We start from the raw sequence: 16,564 nt of genomic DNA on the forward strand, positions 1-16,564 counted from the left end.
GAAGGGGCAGAGAGAGAGGGAGAGAATCCCGAGCAGGCTCCACACTGTCAGCACGGAGCCCGATGCTGGGCTTGAACTCACGAACCATGAGATCATGACCTGAGCTGAAACCAAGAGTCGGGTGCTTAACAGACTGAGCCACCCAGGCACCCCAAGAGAGAACATTTTAGACATTACCTAGACCAGTGGTACCCAGCCTGTCTACTCATTAGGGTTATCTGGGATACCTAGAAAGCTGATGCCCAAACCCCATCTCCAGAGATTCTCATTCCATTTGTCAAAGGATTAGGCCTAGACATCGTTGCTTTGTAAAAACAGCCTGGAGGTTCTAACATAGAGTCAGGATTGAGAAGCGCTCCTTTAGAATAGAGGTCTTGACTTTGGCATATATTATAACCACTTAAAGACCTTTGAAAAATACTGACAACTGGGTCTGACCCTGGGATTCTGATTTAATTGGTCTGGGATGAGACTGGACCTCAGTATTTCTAAAAGCTCCTAAGAGAACTTAATGTGCACCCCAGTGTGCGACCCAGTGTCCCAGACCAACGATTTCATTTTGCAGTCGGGAAACTGAAGCCTAGAGATGGGAACGTATTCCAGAGGCACACTCCCTCTCTCATACTGCAGAGCACAAAGCACTCGCCTCCTTTATTTCTATCTCTGATCATTTGCTTCCATACAAATAATCGCATTTAATCCTCACAACGCTGGTGAGGTGGTGGGAGGCCATTACTCCCACTTTAGAGAAGACTGTCCAGGAACAAAACTGTCAAAGTGACTCGCCCAAGGTAGAGGTAAGAACCTAGAATGTCCGGCCCCTTTTAACCCCATCCCATTGTCATATGCGGGTTTTAGAATGAACAGGTCAGTGCTGTGAGGTGGGTTCCAGGTGTACAAGGGAGGGACTATGAAGTGACGTTCTAGAATGGTGGAAAGGGTAGGAGAGGAGGCAGGTGACTGTTCCCTCACAAACGGGGGCTTTGGGGCAGACATGTCCTATTTCATGTCTCCACAAGCTCATCAAGGTCTTCTGCCTTCCAGCCAAGGTGAGAGAGGGTCTTCTGGAACTGGAGGGGGCACCACAACTTCCCCTGAGAACTTGTTTCCTGCCTCCTGGGAGGTGGAGGTTCTGCAGGGGATTTGGGGGCTGGCCCTGGAGTCAATTCTCTGAAGAACGCCATTCCAAAAGTCCTTGCCGGTAGCTACCTGCCTGCTCACTCATTCATTCAACAAACACTTCTCCGTTACTTATTCGATGTTGGGGCCTGGGGATGTGGGTATGAGTAAAACACCTAGTTCCTGACCACTAGACAGCCCTGCTGGGGCTCCTGTTTCCAGTGCTCTGCTCCTATGCCCTGCCCCTCAGGGCCTCCTCAAAGAGACCAAGAATAACATTCCATCTCCTTCCTGTCTCTACAGGTGGGGCTGCTTCTCCGGGCTCATCCCTTGGCCTCTATAGTGCTGTAGAGCCAGTAGTGGTGGCCCCTGGTGGACTAGGCCCACTGAGCCAGAAACCTGAGCAGGTGGCGCCTGCTGCCCAGGCCCGGGGCCCGGCCCTGGCAGTGCCAGAAGCCAGGGGCTGCCCTGGGGGGGCTAGCTGGGAGACCCTGCGGCGGAAGGAGTACAGCCGATACCACCACAAGTCCCCCCACGCGAGGCAGCCGGAGAGCTTGGGCTGGGAGGACGGCTGCTCCAGAAACAGAGCTCCCCACCTGGGTGGCCCCAGCAGGCCTGGGCCCCTGCTGCTGTGTGGGCTGTCACCAGGGATTTTACCCATGCCCTCTGAGGCAGAGGGGAAGGAGGCCGGCTCCCAGCCTGACATCTGCATCCTTACCCTGGCCATGATGATCGCTGGCATCCCCACCGTGCCTGTCCCCGGCCTGCGGGAAGAGGACCTGATCCGGGCAGCTCAAGCTTTCATGATGGCCCATCCGGAGCCAGAGGGGGCTGTGGAGGGGGCGCGGTGGGAGCAGGCACGCGCCCACGCAGCCTCTGGGCAAATGCCCCTAACGAGATCCAGGAGAGGCCAGCCTCCTGGCTCCTGCTTGTAGCTGGATGAAATAGCACCAGACACACAGGGTGGCTTCTCCGTATGGTTTTTGGGCAGACAGGATTGGGGGTGCCTGTGGCAAGGATGGGGACAGGGCAGTCGTTGGAGCTGCTCTGACGAACGCAAGTCTTTCATCAGGGTCCAGACCCCAGGAAGTTTCTCCAGATAGCACTAAGTCAGGAAATAGATCTTATCAGAGTAGTTATGATGAAAATTACCTGAGGTAGGGGGCCCGGCTTGGAGTGGAGGTCGCTTTTGTATTGTTTTGGGATCCGATCAAGATTTCTTGGACAACGTCCTAGGCAATGTGAATTTTCCTCTTGCCTTACATTTCCCGGCCAGCTGAGGGCAGGTGATGGGAGCAGAGGCAAGGAAGGAAAATGAACAGTTATTTGAGCACCCACTGGGCACTGGGCCCATTACATGCAGGCTCTCCTTTAGTCTTGCCAATGCTGTGCGATCTCCATTTTTACAGATGAACAGATTGAGCCTTTTTAAGGGTGGCTTGCCTGAAGTCTCAGAGCTAGTAACAGGCACAACTAGGCCTCAGAAATCAGGCAAGGAACCAGGATTTGCGTGTAGTGTCAGACTCCAAAGTCTTTCTGCGATATTTGCTCTGCTGCCTTCTAGAAGACAAAAAACTAGACAAGTGCTGGAATAGGCAACATTTGACTTTAATGACCTCTGGGTGGGGGATAGGGGACAAAGGCTGGGATCCACCTTCTCTGTGGGTCAGGTGAATCATCTAATGACTGGGGAAGCTGTTACCAGGCCCCTGCCCTTGATCTCCACTCAGTGTCTTATCCTAGAGCAGGGGGTCACCTGTCTTTGCAAGGCCCTTGAGCTAAGAATGGTTTTTAACCTTCTGAAAAGGCTGTCAACGCAAAACCAAGCCAAGAATATACAACAGAGACTGTGCCCCAGCAAAGTCTAGAGTATTTACTGCTAGGCCCTTTACAGAAAAAGTTTGCTGACTCCTGTCTTAGGGAACTAGACACATTTTAGGTAGCAGTCTGCAGTAGAATAGAAGAGCCTTGTCCTTTCCTGGAGGGAGGGCCCATGGAAGTGCAACAGTGTGAGTGCATGTTGGTGTGTGTGTGTGTCGGGTGGATGTGAGTGTGTACGTGTGTGTGAGCACCTCTGGGCACAGGGTAATCAGAGCTGGACCTGCTCATAAGGGCCGATCCAGCTGTCGGCCAGTTCCCGCAAGGTGCTGTACCTCCGTTCAAACTCCTCCTGGCTGCAGTGCTGCAAGAGCTGACTCACCTCCTCAGTGAGGAGCGCCACGGCCAAGTGCTTGTCCAGTGTCTCACTCCACTTGCTGCCCAGGATGTTGTCTAGACTGGCAGCACAGCCTGCTGTCCACTGGGCTGGCAGCATGTCGGGCTGGAGCACCTGGTGGCGGGCACTGAGCAGGGCTAGGATGTGGCGGCAGGGCAGGTGGAAGGCCTGGTTAAAGTAGCAGCTGCAGCTGGCAGGGGGCTGAGGCTGCACCCTATGGGTGTCCTCCAGGATCTGTATGTTCACCTTTTCTGAGCCGGAGCCAATGAGGTGCACCGATTTCTGGACCACAGCAAGCTCACCCAGGCAGAGCTGGGCCGCTGGCCCCGTGCAGATGGCATTGAGGGAGTGCTGGATGCGGGCTTCTACTAACTGCTCCACTCTGGGGCTTTCGGGGCTGACGTCTAAGGGGGCGTGATTGTTCTGGGGACTCAGGCCCAGGCTGGAGCTTGCCTTGTCTCCAGAGTTCTGCTGCATGTATCGGAGCAGCAAGGTCACGCCTTGTTCCACACACGGGGTGGTGCCAAAGAACTGGCTGAGGACGCGGGTGGTGACCTCCAGGCCCTGGAAGTAGCGGCTGCTCTCGGCCCGGCTTCTCCAGCGGTGGGCCAGCCAGATGCGGTCATTGAGCAGCCAGTGTGAGTGGAGCTCGGGCAGCTGGGCCGGAGGGATGCAGCTGCTCAGGAGCATATACAACTTCCTCAGGTTGCCAGCTGTGGCCGAGCACATCGTGCTCTGCAGGGAAGTGAGGAGCACCCTCTCCACAGGCTGTTCAAGGGACAGCTGATAGAACTTGCCCTGGAGGAACTTACAGATGTGGAAGGCTGAGAGCAGGACCTCGGCTGCGGGGAACTCCATAGTGAGGGTGGGCAGGGGGAGGAAGTGGGGATCCACCAGGATGGTACAGACTCTCTCCCATGCTGGGTTAAACTTCTTAAACACCTGGAACATCTGGGCCAGGCCTTCAGCATCCTCCTTGGCGGGAATGGCGAAGTAGACCGCCCGGGCAAGATGACCCTCCAGCTGCACCCGAGGTCCATCTACCAGGAAGGTATACAGCACCTTGCCCACTGGGTTATAGGTCCGGTGGATAAATAAGATCTCAGGGAAATGGGCAAAGACACCTTGCATAAAGCAGCTCTGGTAGTTGAGGGTATCTAACTCAGCAGTCTTGCTAATCTGATACAGCAGCATAGGTGGGTTTGGGTCCTCAATCAGGAGCTCATTCAGCATTGTCAGGGCCATGGGGAGATGGGAGATGTCTGGATGCCAAGGTCAAAGTACTTTCTCTGCAAGGCTGCCGTCCAGGAGACTCTCAGGATCTCAAGCTCCAACTAAGTTGAAGCCTGAGGCTGGACTGTAGTTCCCAGATCTTGTTCCGAAGATGGGCCTAGGGAGAGGAACACAAGTTTAAGGCAATAGTAGGGGCTCAGCTCTTCAATTGTGTATCCAGACAATATTGCTTACTATGTAAGTATTGCTTATTACTGTGACAGTATTGCTTACTGTTCTGGGGGAGATATACAATAAACGTGTAAACAGATAAAGATATAACAAATAAGGAAGGTTACAAAGACCACAAAACCGGGTAAGAGGTAGAGAGTAAGGTGGGGGAGGAAGGGATACTTTAGCTAAGTGGCCAGGGAAGCTCTCTCTGGGTGGGGAGAGAGGATGACATTGGAGCTGAGACCAATTGGTAAGGTGGCCATAGGAAAATTCAGTTCCAAGAGATTGAAATGGGCGTGAAGGCTGGAGGTGCATGTGGCCTTTTTTTTTTTTTTTCTTAAATAGCATTTTAAATATCTGTTTAGTGCTTTATATTTGCAAATTACTGCTGGCATCCATTCTTCCATTTGGTCCTGGTATATACAAGCGAACTGATTGCCCCCAAAATTGTATGATTCTGGGCAAGTCAGTGACACTCCCTCTGAGCCTCAACCCCTTGAACCACGAACAGGGGCTATCAAATGTGCTTGACTTCTCCTGCCTCTCCATTAATCCCTCTATTAACTGCAATACTCTGTTCAAATGTTTCCTCTATTTGGCCCCAAATCGGGTTACTGTCCCCATTCTACAGATAAGAAACTGAGGTTCAAAGAGGTTAAGTGACTTGCCCACCATTACTCTGTAAGTAGCCGGAAGCTGAGTCTTTGACTTCGGATCCTGACTGCTTTCCACACGGTACCTGAGGTCCAAACACCAGAGAGGGGCCGCAGCCTCTGACCTCTCACCTCTAACCCGGGTGGGAGGATGTAGATGTCAGACGTTCCCACTCGGAGTCCGGCCGGAGCCGGAAGAGAAGTCAACCTCCCACCCCTTTGGGGGCTGTGTCACGGCTGACCGCGGTCATCAACTGCCTCACACCTCCACGCCTTCAGAAATCACTCACCCACTGCCTGGCTCCGTCGCCATGTCTCCCTATTTGACCCTGCCTGACTCTGACTGACCTCTAGGCTCACCAACCGCGGCGCCAGCTTCGCCGTGACTCGGACCAATGGCCTGAAGAGTTCGCGGTCGATCTTTGGGGCATAGACCAATCGTAGCCTGGCGATTTGTGGGCGGGTGCTGTTCCTAGGGTTACGAGGGGCTCGGCTGGCGGTGACCAATGAAAGCCCGAAGATACTAGCATCCTGGCAAGCCTAAGCTCTGAGGCTGGAACTCCGGAGCCCCGCGTCTGGGGAGAAGACTCTGGAAGAGCCTGTTACTATGGAAACTCCTCAGAGGCCGAAAATGAAAAGGAAAATAAATTGCAGTGCTTTATGGATTTTTTTTTTTTTTTCTTTTCTGGCCAAATTCCAAAGCCCCGGGGGATAGGAAAAGGTGCCTATGCAGTTGTACTGTATCTTCTGCCTAACGGGGAGATGGAGGCCCAGGTCTCAAATTCTGCCCTCTCCACCAGGGGTCAGGGGCCCAACCCTTAGAGTAGAGGAAATCCAGATCTCCTTGAGAGAGCTGAACCTTGGTGTTGCGCAGCCCCACCCCTTCCAGTGGTTTACAGAAGAAAGAGATCCAGAAAGGCGCTGTGACTTAAGATCCCGGTGCAAACAAGAGGCAAGACCGACTGCTAACTTTGACCTCGGTTCCCCTGAAGGTGGTATCTTGGACAGCTGGGTAGCTCCCCAGCTTTAGGTGGTTAAGATTACCAACCAGCAACAACAACAAAAGTCCATGCTGGTGCTTAAAACTGAAACGGGGGCGTCCGGGTGGCTCAGTCAGTTAAGCCTCTGACTTTTGATTTCGGCTGGGGTCATAATCTCACGGTTTGTAAAATCAAGCCCTGCCTGGGACTCTGCGCTGACAGCGGGAAGACTGCTTAGGATTCTCTCTCTCCCCCCTCTCTCTGCCCATCCCCTGCTCTCTCTCAAAATAAGTAACTACACTTAAAAAAAAAAAATGGAAGGAAATGTTCTGTTTGTATACATCTAGAGGGTAAATTGGGATTCGAACAGGGCAACATTTATTTTTACAGGTGAGAAACCTGGGGTCAAAGAAATTAGAAACTTGCCCACAGTCTGCCAGCAAGTTCAGGCTGTGGAGTCTAGCCCCCACCCCCCTCGTCTATTTGGCCTCCTCCTGCTAGAATTCTAGGCAGCCTGAAATCAGTGTTGATGGCTTGGTTGGTAGCAAGAGGATGAAGTCAGTGGTGGACTCCTAAGTCTTTGAATTTAAGGCATCAGATTCTGTTTGGCTCCACAACCCCCATTAGGTTCCTTCCCTGTTCAAGCAGCACACATTTTCCCTGCTTATTTGATTTTATTAAAAAAAAAAAAAACAACCAAAACTTTATTTAATATGAATAAAAATAAGTACAAATAACAGATTCTTTGTAAAGAGCAGCAACAGCTAAGGATCACCCTCCATCCCTTTGTCCCTGGAAACAGGTCCTTTTACCAGGTATATTTCGTCTCACCCTATCCCGGGGCAGGAATTCATCCCTCTGACAGGAGTAAGATCTCATCTCAGGAGTCAGGGCAGAAAGAGGGGTGGGTGACCTTTCAGCATGGAGATAACTTTGGCCTTGACAATGAACGAGGTTCCCGAGGAATGACAAAGGTAGGGCAGAAATGGGGTGGATTCAGAGGACTGTCACATAGTGGGGTTCCTCTTCTCCCTGTTGTAACAATCTTCCTAGCCCTACCTAGGAAGACATTGGTTAAAATGCTGACCCCTGGCATGGCCTGCCCACTTTGAGTTCTCAGACTTCCAAGGAGAGGGGCCTGTGGTCCAATGCGCCAGTGCAAGTGCCTTAATCATGAATCGTGGCTCCAGCAAGAGGGAGTCCCTCCCCTTCCTCTTGCTTTCCCCAGAGGAAAGGGAGGCGGCCCACATCCTTGAAGTCCTCCGGCTGCTGACTGGGCTCAGGCGGCTGGCAGGGGTCGGCCCAGATGTCCACAATCTTGCGCAGGGTGGAACAGCGCTCCTCTAGCTCTGGCCCCTCACTCTGCATTAGCAGGTTTGCCAGCTCCCTGCTGAGGTCCTGAATCACGTCACTCCGTCCTTGCTTCCCAGGCTGGCCTATGTTTGGGACCACAACAGGGTCCCGGAGCTCCCCATTGGGCCCGAGGAGGTGCTGGTACCTCTTCTGCCACCGGCGGCACACCATGGCTTCACCCACAGGCTTCTGGCTGGTGTGCAGCAGGGCCAAAATGTGCCGGCAGGGCAGGTGGTACCACTGTTGAAAGGAACAGCTGCAGCTACAGCCATCCTTGCTCACCTGGTGAGAATCCTCTAGCAGCTGAATGTCCACAGAGGAGCCAGCCACGTCCACCAGGTGGGTGGAGTTCTGCACCACCTCCCACTCATTGTGGCACAGCTTATAGGCCAGTTCAGAGCCACTCCCGTGCAGGGTGGCTAGCATGCCCTCCTGGGAGGGCTGCACCTGTGGCTGCTGCCGCAACGGCGCCCGCTGTGGCTCTGGCTTTGTCTTTTCCACAGGGAGCCTGGTGAGGCTCCCCCCACAGACTCCAAATGCCTTCTTGGACTTTGGCGGCATGCTGGCTGGTCGGGCTCGTTTTAACTTGGGAGGAGCTGTGGGCAAGTTTTTCAAGCCTTTGGTATTAAAGAAGTCTATATAATCCACAAAGCGGAGGATGCAGTCCAGCAGAGACTGCTGTTCCCGAAAGAGGCCGGACACCTTGCTGGTGACAACGTCTAGGCTGTCCATGTACGTGTTGCACGCGTGCAGGCCTTTCCTCACGTGCATGTACCACAGCAGCTCACAGGAGAACCAGTGGGCCTGCAGGAAGCTGAAGAGCTCCTCATCCAGTAGGGCTTGGGACATCTGACAGAGATTTTGCAGGCTGGCATCAGAAGTGACAAACACAGCCTCCCGCAGGGCTTCCTTCATGAGCCTTTTAAAGGATGGATTTGCCGAACTGCGATGCAACTTCTTCTCCAAGAGCCGGGTGGTGTGGTAGATGGACAGGAGGATGCGGGCGGCAGGGAAGATCTCCTGCAGGATGGCTCGATGGGGGAAGGACGGGTCCACAAAGACCACCTTGACCTTGGGCCAGTCTGTGTTGAACTCTGTGAAGATACTCAGCATCTTGGCCACGGAGGTAGCTGTCTCAGCCTTGAGCACGGCGAAGTGTACCACTCGGCCCTCTCGCTCCTTGTTCTCCACCAAGAAAGCGTAGAGGATGTGGCCCTGGGTGTTCTCCACGCGGTGCAGCAGGAGATTCTCTGGGAAGCGGATAAACAGATCGGTCATCTTGCTGCTCTGGAAGCTGAGCCGGTCCAGGTCTTGGCTGTTGCCCACGCTGAGAGAGGCCATGGAACCCTCATCCACCTTAAGAAAGTTTTTCATCACTTTTGCTATCTTGGCCAGGTCAGAAGGAGTGATGCCCTCCTGCTCTGGCTGGGAGGGTGCTTGGACCTTGTCTAAGCAAAATGATGGTTCAACGGGGGGCTTCTTGGCTAGGTCAAGGTCTTTCTTGGTTGCAGGCTGCTCAGGCTGGGGTTTCTGCAGGTACATGGTCTTTTGAGGTTTGCCAGTGGTGTCTCCTCTGGGTCCTGCAGTTTTGGAATCAACATGGACATGCTGGGTGTTGAGTTCACTAATAAACAGTCGATCCAGTTTCTCATTGTACCGCAGGAGCAAGTATGCTGGGCACACGTCTGCCTCTGATGTTCTCTTCCTGTTTGACTGGGTCCGAATACAGACAAATTTCACCTGCATGTATCTAGGGAAGGTAGATGTGACAGTGAGAAAGGTACTGCCCACCCCTTTCCCTTATAAGACAAGACCCTGGAGGGATTTACAGTGACTGATGGGTTTTCCAGAGACCGCGAGGCAGTGTAGGACGTAGGGAAGGAAGACTGACATTCATACTCCAATCCCAATTCGGTGTCTTTTGTCAGGACCCTGTCCAACTAACACTGCATCCATTCTCATGTATAGTAGTTTAAAGCCCCACTCCTTCCATTCACTCTCTGTGGCCCAGCTGAAGCTCCCAGGGATTCACTGTGAGACCAGACGGGAGAGAAAACAGACAAGAGGCAGCAGCAGCAGGCCAGCTGATTATGCACTGTTTAAAATGTTGCCTCTGGGGCCCCTGGGTGGCTCAGTCAGTTAAGCATCTGACTCTTGATTTTGGCTCAGGTCATGATCTTGTAGGTTCGTGAGTTTGAGCACAGCGTCGGGCTCTGTGTTGACAGTGAGGAGCCTGCTTGGGATTCTCTCTCTCTCTCCCTCTCTCTCTGCCCCTCCCCTGCTCTCACTCTCGCCCACCCCTCTCGCTCACTCTCTCAAAATAAATAAACTTAAAAAATATATATCCCCTTCACTCCTGCCTTTTGGGAACTATTACCTTTGCCTCCTACTCCTCCAGACAGCAAAGATACAAGTGGCCCTCTCTCAGAGGAAAGATCTCTATTCATCTTTCATCTAAAGAAAAATGTCCAAATCCTAGGAGAGTTTGAGAACCCCTGGGCTAGATGATCTTCAGGTCCCTACCAGCTTTGCCATTCTAGGCTGAGAGTGAGGATTCAAAGGAGAAGGGTAAATAAATCGAATCTCTGCTCTTTTCCTCTTCCTATCCCCATTCAACCCAAGCTTCAAGGCCAAATCAGCTCCCACCTTCTCCAGGAAGCCTTTGTGGATGTTTTCAACCCATAGTAACTGCTCCTTTCTCTGAATTCGTAGCATTTACTTAACATAAAAGGCTCAAAATCTTCTCTGGGGGGCAGTATACCTAGTGGTTACATAGTGGAGATGCTGGAGGCTGACTGCCTGGATAGTAATCAGGGCTCTAGCACTCAGAAGCTCCTTGACCTTGGGCAAATCACTTTAAAATGAGACTGTTTTATTAAGAAAATCACACATAAAATGAGACTTTTATTAAGATTGTTATGAAGGTTAAATAAGCCACAGACACAATATTTAGCCCAGAGCCTGGCTACTGTTATTATAGTTCCTATGCCTTGTGACACTCTATTGGGTGTTTATAAAGTACCTTTACAATTGGATAGGGCTAGGGGGTGCCTGGGTGGTTCAGTCGGTTAAGCGTCCAACTTTGGCTCAGGTCATGATCTCAAGATTCATGGGTTTGAGTCCCATGTCGGGGTCTGCACTGACAGCTCAGAGCCTGGAGCCTGCTTTGGATTCTTTGTCTCCCTCTCTCCCTGCCCCTCCCCCCTTGCGCACTCTCTCTCTCACTCTCTCTCTCTTTCAAAAATAAACAAACTAAAAAAAGAAAACAAAAAACAATTGGATGGGGCTGTCACGAAGCGGCAGGACTGAGTTACTTCTCAGTGTATTCCAAGCACCTAACAATGTTATTCCTTCAGCAGATGCTTACCAAAGATGTACTAGATGAATGACGCATAGATCATGGGTGGGACAGGTTACAACCCTGCCTCTTCAGGGAGTGTCCCGGCCCAAAGACCAGGAGAGAGGGGGAAAAACTCTCAGCCCCTGGCATGCAATGACACAGCCTGGGCACCTCACTAACTCTTTTCCAAACACTCTAATCCGGCTGGTCCTGTCTGCCCACCCTGTGGGGTAAGCTTAGAAAAACAGGATACGCCAGGCCTGCAATAATAGGGCGGAGTGGGCTGAAAATGCCTGCACCTGTTGTGTGCACAGTGCTGGGGCTACAACACCATCCCCAGCTCAGGGCTGGGAAGGGGCTGGAGCAGTCCAATAGTATGGCAAGGCCAGTCAGCGGTGGCCGCAGTGTGGCTTCTGCCTACATTTCCAGTCTCCTTTTCCACCCCCTCACCATCTGATTTTTTTGTGCCCTAGAAAGACAAAGTGTCTACAGCTTCCTGCATTCGTTATGCTAGGTCTCACTTCTCTGCCTTTGCTCGTGTTTGTCTCTCTCTGGAACACCCTTCCCACCTGCCTTCACCTCAAAGCTTACTCACCCTTCAGGACTACGTGGAACGGTCATCTCTTCTAGAAAGCCTTCCCCAAGCCTGTAGATTGGGCCCTGCCCTTTCGCTGGCTCCATAGCTTAGCATGGCCCTAGTTCATCAAATTAGATGGACTTTGCATGCTCTTAGTGCATGTTAGGCTTGTCCAAAAAAAAAAAAAAAAAAAAAGAAAGAAAGATACTGGAGAACGTTAGCCATAAAGCTTTTTCAAACCTTTCCTGGTTCCATTAATGACTGACTATGCCTCCAGGGGAGGAAACCTTGGCCTTGTTCTTAATTCCTCCTTCTCTGTGTCTATATCCAATATGTTAACAAGTGTTTTACATTTTTTCCTACCAGTACTACATGTACTAAGGTATTCTATGCCAGGCTATATTAAGCCCCTAACACGCATCACTGTATCCTAGGAAAAGGGTTCTATTATCCTCATTTTACAGATGGGGAAACAGGCTTTAAAATGTTCTCAAGGATGGGGATCTGGGATTTGAACTAAGCCTGCTTGGCTACAGTCTGTGTAGTTAACCCTTATGCTGCCTGTCCACTTTCAAAATATTTCTCCTTTTTCAGGATACTCGACCCTCAACACACTGTTCAGGTTCAATAACTTGCTTAAAGATCTGTAAACATAATGTCTTTGTTGGCATCGTATGTTTCAAACATAATGGGTACTAGGCTGAAGTCTGTTATTTTTTCCCCCACTTCGTTCAATCTTTTTTATTGAGATAGCACTTACATACAGTGAGATATACAAATCTTTTGTTAAGAATTCGTTGAGCACTGCGGTTATTTTCATCTGTACTTAGTTGTCTAAGTTAAAGCATTGACTCCCTTCAAGACAGGAACATGGTTTCACACCTTTCTGAATCCCCCTGACTGCTTATACCTAAGGGTGCCCAGCCAGGATCTGGAGGGAGGGAGTCAGCCAGCCTTGCTTCCCATCTACTTTGCAGGTGTCTGTATTCCCTACTGGACAGCGCCACCAGTGTGCTCCCAGTGCCTGCTCCCGCACGTGGAGCACACCCGGTGCTCTAAGCACGCGTACCGAATGAGAAATGATTGACTATGGCACGGAAGGTTCTCCTTATAAAACATGAAAAGTATACTAGGAAGACCACTGAGAGGGTTCTGTCCAACAACTTGGCTTCTAGTCCCAGCACAACTACTTTTACTAACTATGGACAAGTCCTTTGTTTAATTTCAAACATTTACCAAGTCCTGCTATGTACCGAACACTATACTAATTGCTACACAGACTAGTTAGCCAGTCTCTACTCTCTAAGTCTAGAGAGCAGAGAGAGAATTACATAGGTAGCCAGTAAAGTCAAAATTAAGTGAATGGTTAAAGAGAGGTACAAGCAGTGTATTTATAACTGACTGCACAGTGATTCACTCTATAGGGATTGGTACAGATTAACTAAGCCTTTTAATTTTACATAAGATTTGTGTCCTTGTGTGTAGATCGCACCTTGAGCAATACTAGGATCTTTATAGGTGCGGTAAAGCCATTTTAGAAAATAGAACTTGAGTTAGGAACAAGACTCAGAGTCAGAAGATCTGAGTTTAAATTCTAGCTCTACCACTTATTAGCTGTGTGAACTTGGACAAGTCATTTCACTTCCTCTGAGTCTTCAACTCCTAATCTGTAAATTAGAAATAACAAGAAGTTAGAAATAGCAAGAGTACTGACTGGTCTGTAAAAGTCGGTACCTGATCCAAAACCAATCAGAACCACTACAAAGTGAATTCATTCAAAAGGTTGTGACTGGATCTGTGGGTTGCCCTTAGCCCCCTTCTTCCTTCCCAACAGAAAGCCAACTTAATTTGGGTTGCCATTACTCCCCCACAAAGCTAAGTACTTCAGGGCCAGTCTAAGCCAATTGAGCTCATCTCATTGGGAATGGGCATGGATACTGGCCCAATTCTGGAGAAAGAAACAGGATAGGAAATCTGCAGGAAACTGAGGAAGGCTTTTCCATTTGGATGTGACCCCTGCATCTGTACCAAGCTGAGACCTGAGGGTGGCCGAGCAGTACGAAACAAAAAGCCAGGGCCATGGAAACAATCACCTTCACAGACCCACCTCTAGGCTTCTAACAAATAAGCCATTTTGAGTCAGAGTTTTCAGTTAATTGCAGCCAAAACTATCCCTCAGAAACAACATACGATAGTAAATAGAGGGGGAAAAAGATTTGAGAAGAACTTTATCTTGAAATAGGAGCCTAAAATTATGAAGTTAATATTATATTTAACAAAACATAGGTTATAATGGCAGCTATATACCAATTCTTCAAATAATCCAAGAATGACTTACAGTGTCAACTGTTTTTTTTTTTTTTTTTTTTTTTTCCTGGTGCATTTCCCCTCAAACACTAAGATATTTCATTTCCTGTCTCACTTTTACAACACGGAAAGGTCAGTTTTACTGAAACATTCCTGGGCTTTATCAGGTTTCCCAAAGGCCTAATTTTATTCTTTGCTATGCAAATCCTTCATTTGTCAAATTCCTATCACATCATCATCTTTGCTCATTTTTCTTCTCCTCCTGTTCACTGGTGTCAGGCTGAGGGTGATGTAAGTAAGGAGTTCTCATTACTTTCAGAGATTTCACGAAGTCTTGCTCTTGGGAGAGGTGTAATTCTTGTTTGCAGTTAGTTTCATTTCCATTGTATTATCCTGATGTTTACCACACTTATTGATTAGCCAGAAACTGACTGCCAAAGATATTAATGGGACTGGTAGGGATAAGCAGGAAATTATTAAGTAGTGACTAATTTTATAAGTGGCTGGCTTATTAGCAAGACTTTTGTAGGACATTGCTTTCCTACTCGGCCTTGTGACTATGGATACATAGAAAATGAAAAATCGGGTAACAAGGGCCTAGTTCACAGGGTGTAATGAGGATTAAATAAAACAATGCCTGTAAAGTTCTTAGCACAATCTCTGGAATGCGGCCCCCAAAAATGTTCCAAAAAAGGTAGCTATTAAACCGAACAGCAATGGAGAGAGACATGAGAATACTTCCTGGACTGTTTGAAGAATTATCAATCCCCCCCCCAAAGACATAACAAAAGCAAAAACACAACAGCCATATATAAAAATATGAGAGGGAAAACCGGGCATAAAAGCATAGAATCTCCCAGTGGAGTGGGACTTTTGGTGGTCTAGTGATAATTCCCGCAGCACATGTGATTCTCAAAGTACTGAGTCAAAGTACCGCTTTCTACCATGTACTGATTGCAACTGAGCACTGAGAAACTGAGCACTACGCTTCCGCTCCTACACGCGTTCGGTTATTTAATCTTTACCATATCCACTTCAGTTTAGAGGATTAAACCGTCACAGAAATTAAGTCTTGCCCAAACTCAAGCATAAAGCCTGTCTTTCTGACTCCAGAGCTCTCTTTTAACTCCTTGATGGGGTTTAGGGCAGGCTGCCCCAGAATTTGCTACTTGGACGTGTGGATTATTTTGAGCTGAAAACAATCAAGGTCCAACAGACTCAAGATGAGCTCTTCACCTCTCCCTTAACTGCCTAGAATAATTTAGATAGAGACACTCTGCCCATACAGCTTTGACTTGGCCCACGTGGACTGTGTTCGAATTGGACCCGATTTTCAATTTTTAAAAAGTGGAGAAACTGACCTAAAGCCTGGATTTCTGACTTCCCTTGCCCCAAAGCCTGGCCACAGGGGATCTTCATTTTCACACGGCGGCCATTAGCTAATGGCAGTTGATTAGATAGGGCCTGCTCTCCATTTTGCCCAAGTCCCACTTCTGTGGTCCCTGCTGCAGAGACCTGGTGTCTGTGGTTATTTCATCATTCTTTCTCTTATGGTGAAATTAAAAGTTAAACTTTCTTACCCGGGGCTGTTTCACCTGAACCCTGAAGACAACTGAGTTGTCAACCCTTTTGTTAGCCTCTCAGCCTGTTTTCTCCGCTGCCAGATGGGAAAAAATAGCTTTTGTCTATAATTCTCAATTCAGCCCTGCGGGGTAAATAAAGCACGCACACTACGGAGAAGGATGCCTGGGGCATGGGGAACGTTTGGAAAACGGCTGTGAATCTCAGAAGCTCAGGGACCATTTACAAAACGAATGAATGAATGAACAAACTAATCCACAACTGACCGCGTTAATTGCCTGGTAAAGAGAACACTGGTGAAGGGAAACACCGCGAAGGCGTTTTTTTTTTTTGTTTTTTTAATCCATTTGTGAAAACAGTGTACTTTGAACTAGGGATACCGCAGGTGCTCAAAAAATGGGACAAATTACAGTTATTCCGGGAAAGCTGTAATGGAGTGAATGAGTGGAGGGGAAGTGGGTGGTCAAAAAGCGATGCCTGTGAAGCTTTGGCTCTTTTCACCAGGCACAGGGCAGGTGCTCAGCGTCCTGTTGAATGCTAAGACACCAGGGCCCAACTGCACTCCCTCCATGTCCAGGCCTCCCACCAGGGGACAGTCCGGCCTCCTCCCCACCCCCCTGCCCCGCCCCCGCCCCGCCCCGCCCTTACAGGATGTCCTCGCGGATTGACGTGCCGTGGTTGAGGTTGTGGAAGCGGACGGAGACGCAGTCCCTGAGAATGAAGGAGCACCTGTTCTCCTTTTTGTAGGCGCTGAAGCACTCCTTGAAGTCCTCGTAGGTTTTGAAGCAGCTGCCCAGCTCCATGGCCGCCCCGCAGCCCGCACCAGGGGCTGGTCCCAAGACCAACACCAGGGGTCAGAGGTCACACTAGGAGGGCCTGTAGGCTGGCGTGTGTCCGGGACGCCTTAAGGGTGGGCCCCGGCGGAATGGCCTGTTATGGAGCTCAGGAGGATCCCTAGGACTGAGAGGGCTACCAGGGGCCGGGGGCGTCTTT

General features: G+C 49.9%; 3 protein-coding genes across 3 annotated transcripts; 1 reads left to right on the plus strand and 2 right to left on the minus strand.

Annotated features, from left to right (window-relative positions):
* Positions 1-103: 103 nt before the first annotated feature.
* SPATA25 (spermatogenesis associated 25) lies at positions 104-2,168 on the plus strand. Its single transcript, XM_047068134.1, has 2 exons — positions 104-1,049; positions 1,423-2,168. Exons 1-2 carry the CDS (start codon positions 929-931, stop codon positions 2,052-2,054), a joined length of 753 nt encoding a protein of 250 aa, XP_046924090.1. The 5' UTR covers positions 104-928; the 3' UTR covers positions 2,055-2,168.
* A 287-nt stretch (positions 2,169-2,455) lies between these two features.
* On the minus strand, positions 2,456-5,742 carry ZSWIM1 (zinc finger SWIM-type containing 1). The gene is made up of 2 exons (XM_047068129.1): positions 5,453-5,742; positions 2,456-4,724 (listed from the first exon to the last, which is right to left on the minus strand). The coding sequence occupies exon 2, from the start codon at positions 4,577-4,579 to the stop codon at positions 3,209-3,211; it is 1,371 nt and encodes a 456-aa protein (XP_046924085.1). The 5' UTR covers positions 4,580-4,724; positions 5,453-5,742; the 3' UTR covers positions 2,456-3,208.
* Positions 5,743-7,074: 1,332 nt separating this feature from the next.
* ZSWIM3 (zinc finger SWIM-type containing 3) lies at positions 7,075-16,381 on the minus strand. Its single transcript, XM_047068128.1, has 2 exons — positions 16,220-16,381; positions 7,075-9,516 (listed from the first exon to the last, which is right to left on the minus strand). The coding sequence occupies exons 1-2, from the start codon at positions 16,372-16,374 to the stop codon at positions 7,581-7,583; spliced, it is 2,091 nt and encodes a 696-aa protein (XP_046924084.1). The 5' UTR covers positions 16,375-16,381; the 3' UTR covers positions 7,075-7,580.
* Positions 16,382-16,564: the final 183 nt, after the last annotated feature.

Source organism: Lynx rufus, unplaced genomic scaffold, assembly GCF_022079265.1.
Source record: "Lynx rufus isolate CCGP_SWC_20201006 ecotype Redwood Valley unplaced genomic scaffold, mLynRuf1.p SCAF_8, whole genome shotgun sequence".
NCBI lineage: Eukaryota > Metazoa > Chordata > Mammalia > Carnivora > Felidae > Lynx > Lynx rufus.

Coding starts and splice junctions, on each gene's coding strand:
- ZSWIM3 (XM_047068128.1), bottom strand. CDS start 16,374: ATGGAGCTGGGCAGCTGCTTCAAAACCTACGAGGACTTCAAGGAGTGC. Junction 9,517..16,219: donor TCAATCCGCGAGGACATCCT/GTAAGGGCGGGG, acceptor TACCTTCCCTAG/ATACATGCAGGTGAAATTTG.
- SPATA25 (XM_047068134.1), top strand. CDS start 929: ATGGTGGAAAGGGTAGGAGAGGAGGCAGGTGACTGTTCCCTCACAAAC. Junction 1,050..1,422: donor TCTTCTGCCTTCCAGCCAAG/GTGAGAGAGGGT, acceptor CTGTCTCTACAG/GTGGGGCTGCTTCTCCGGGC.
- ZSWIM1 (XM_047068129.1), bottom strand. CDS start 4,579: ATGGCCCTGACAATGCTGAATGAGCTCCTGATTGAGGACCCAAACCCA.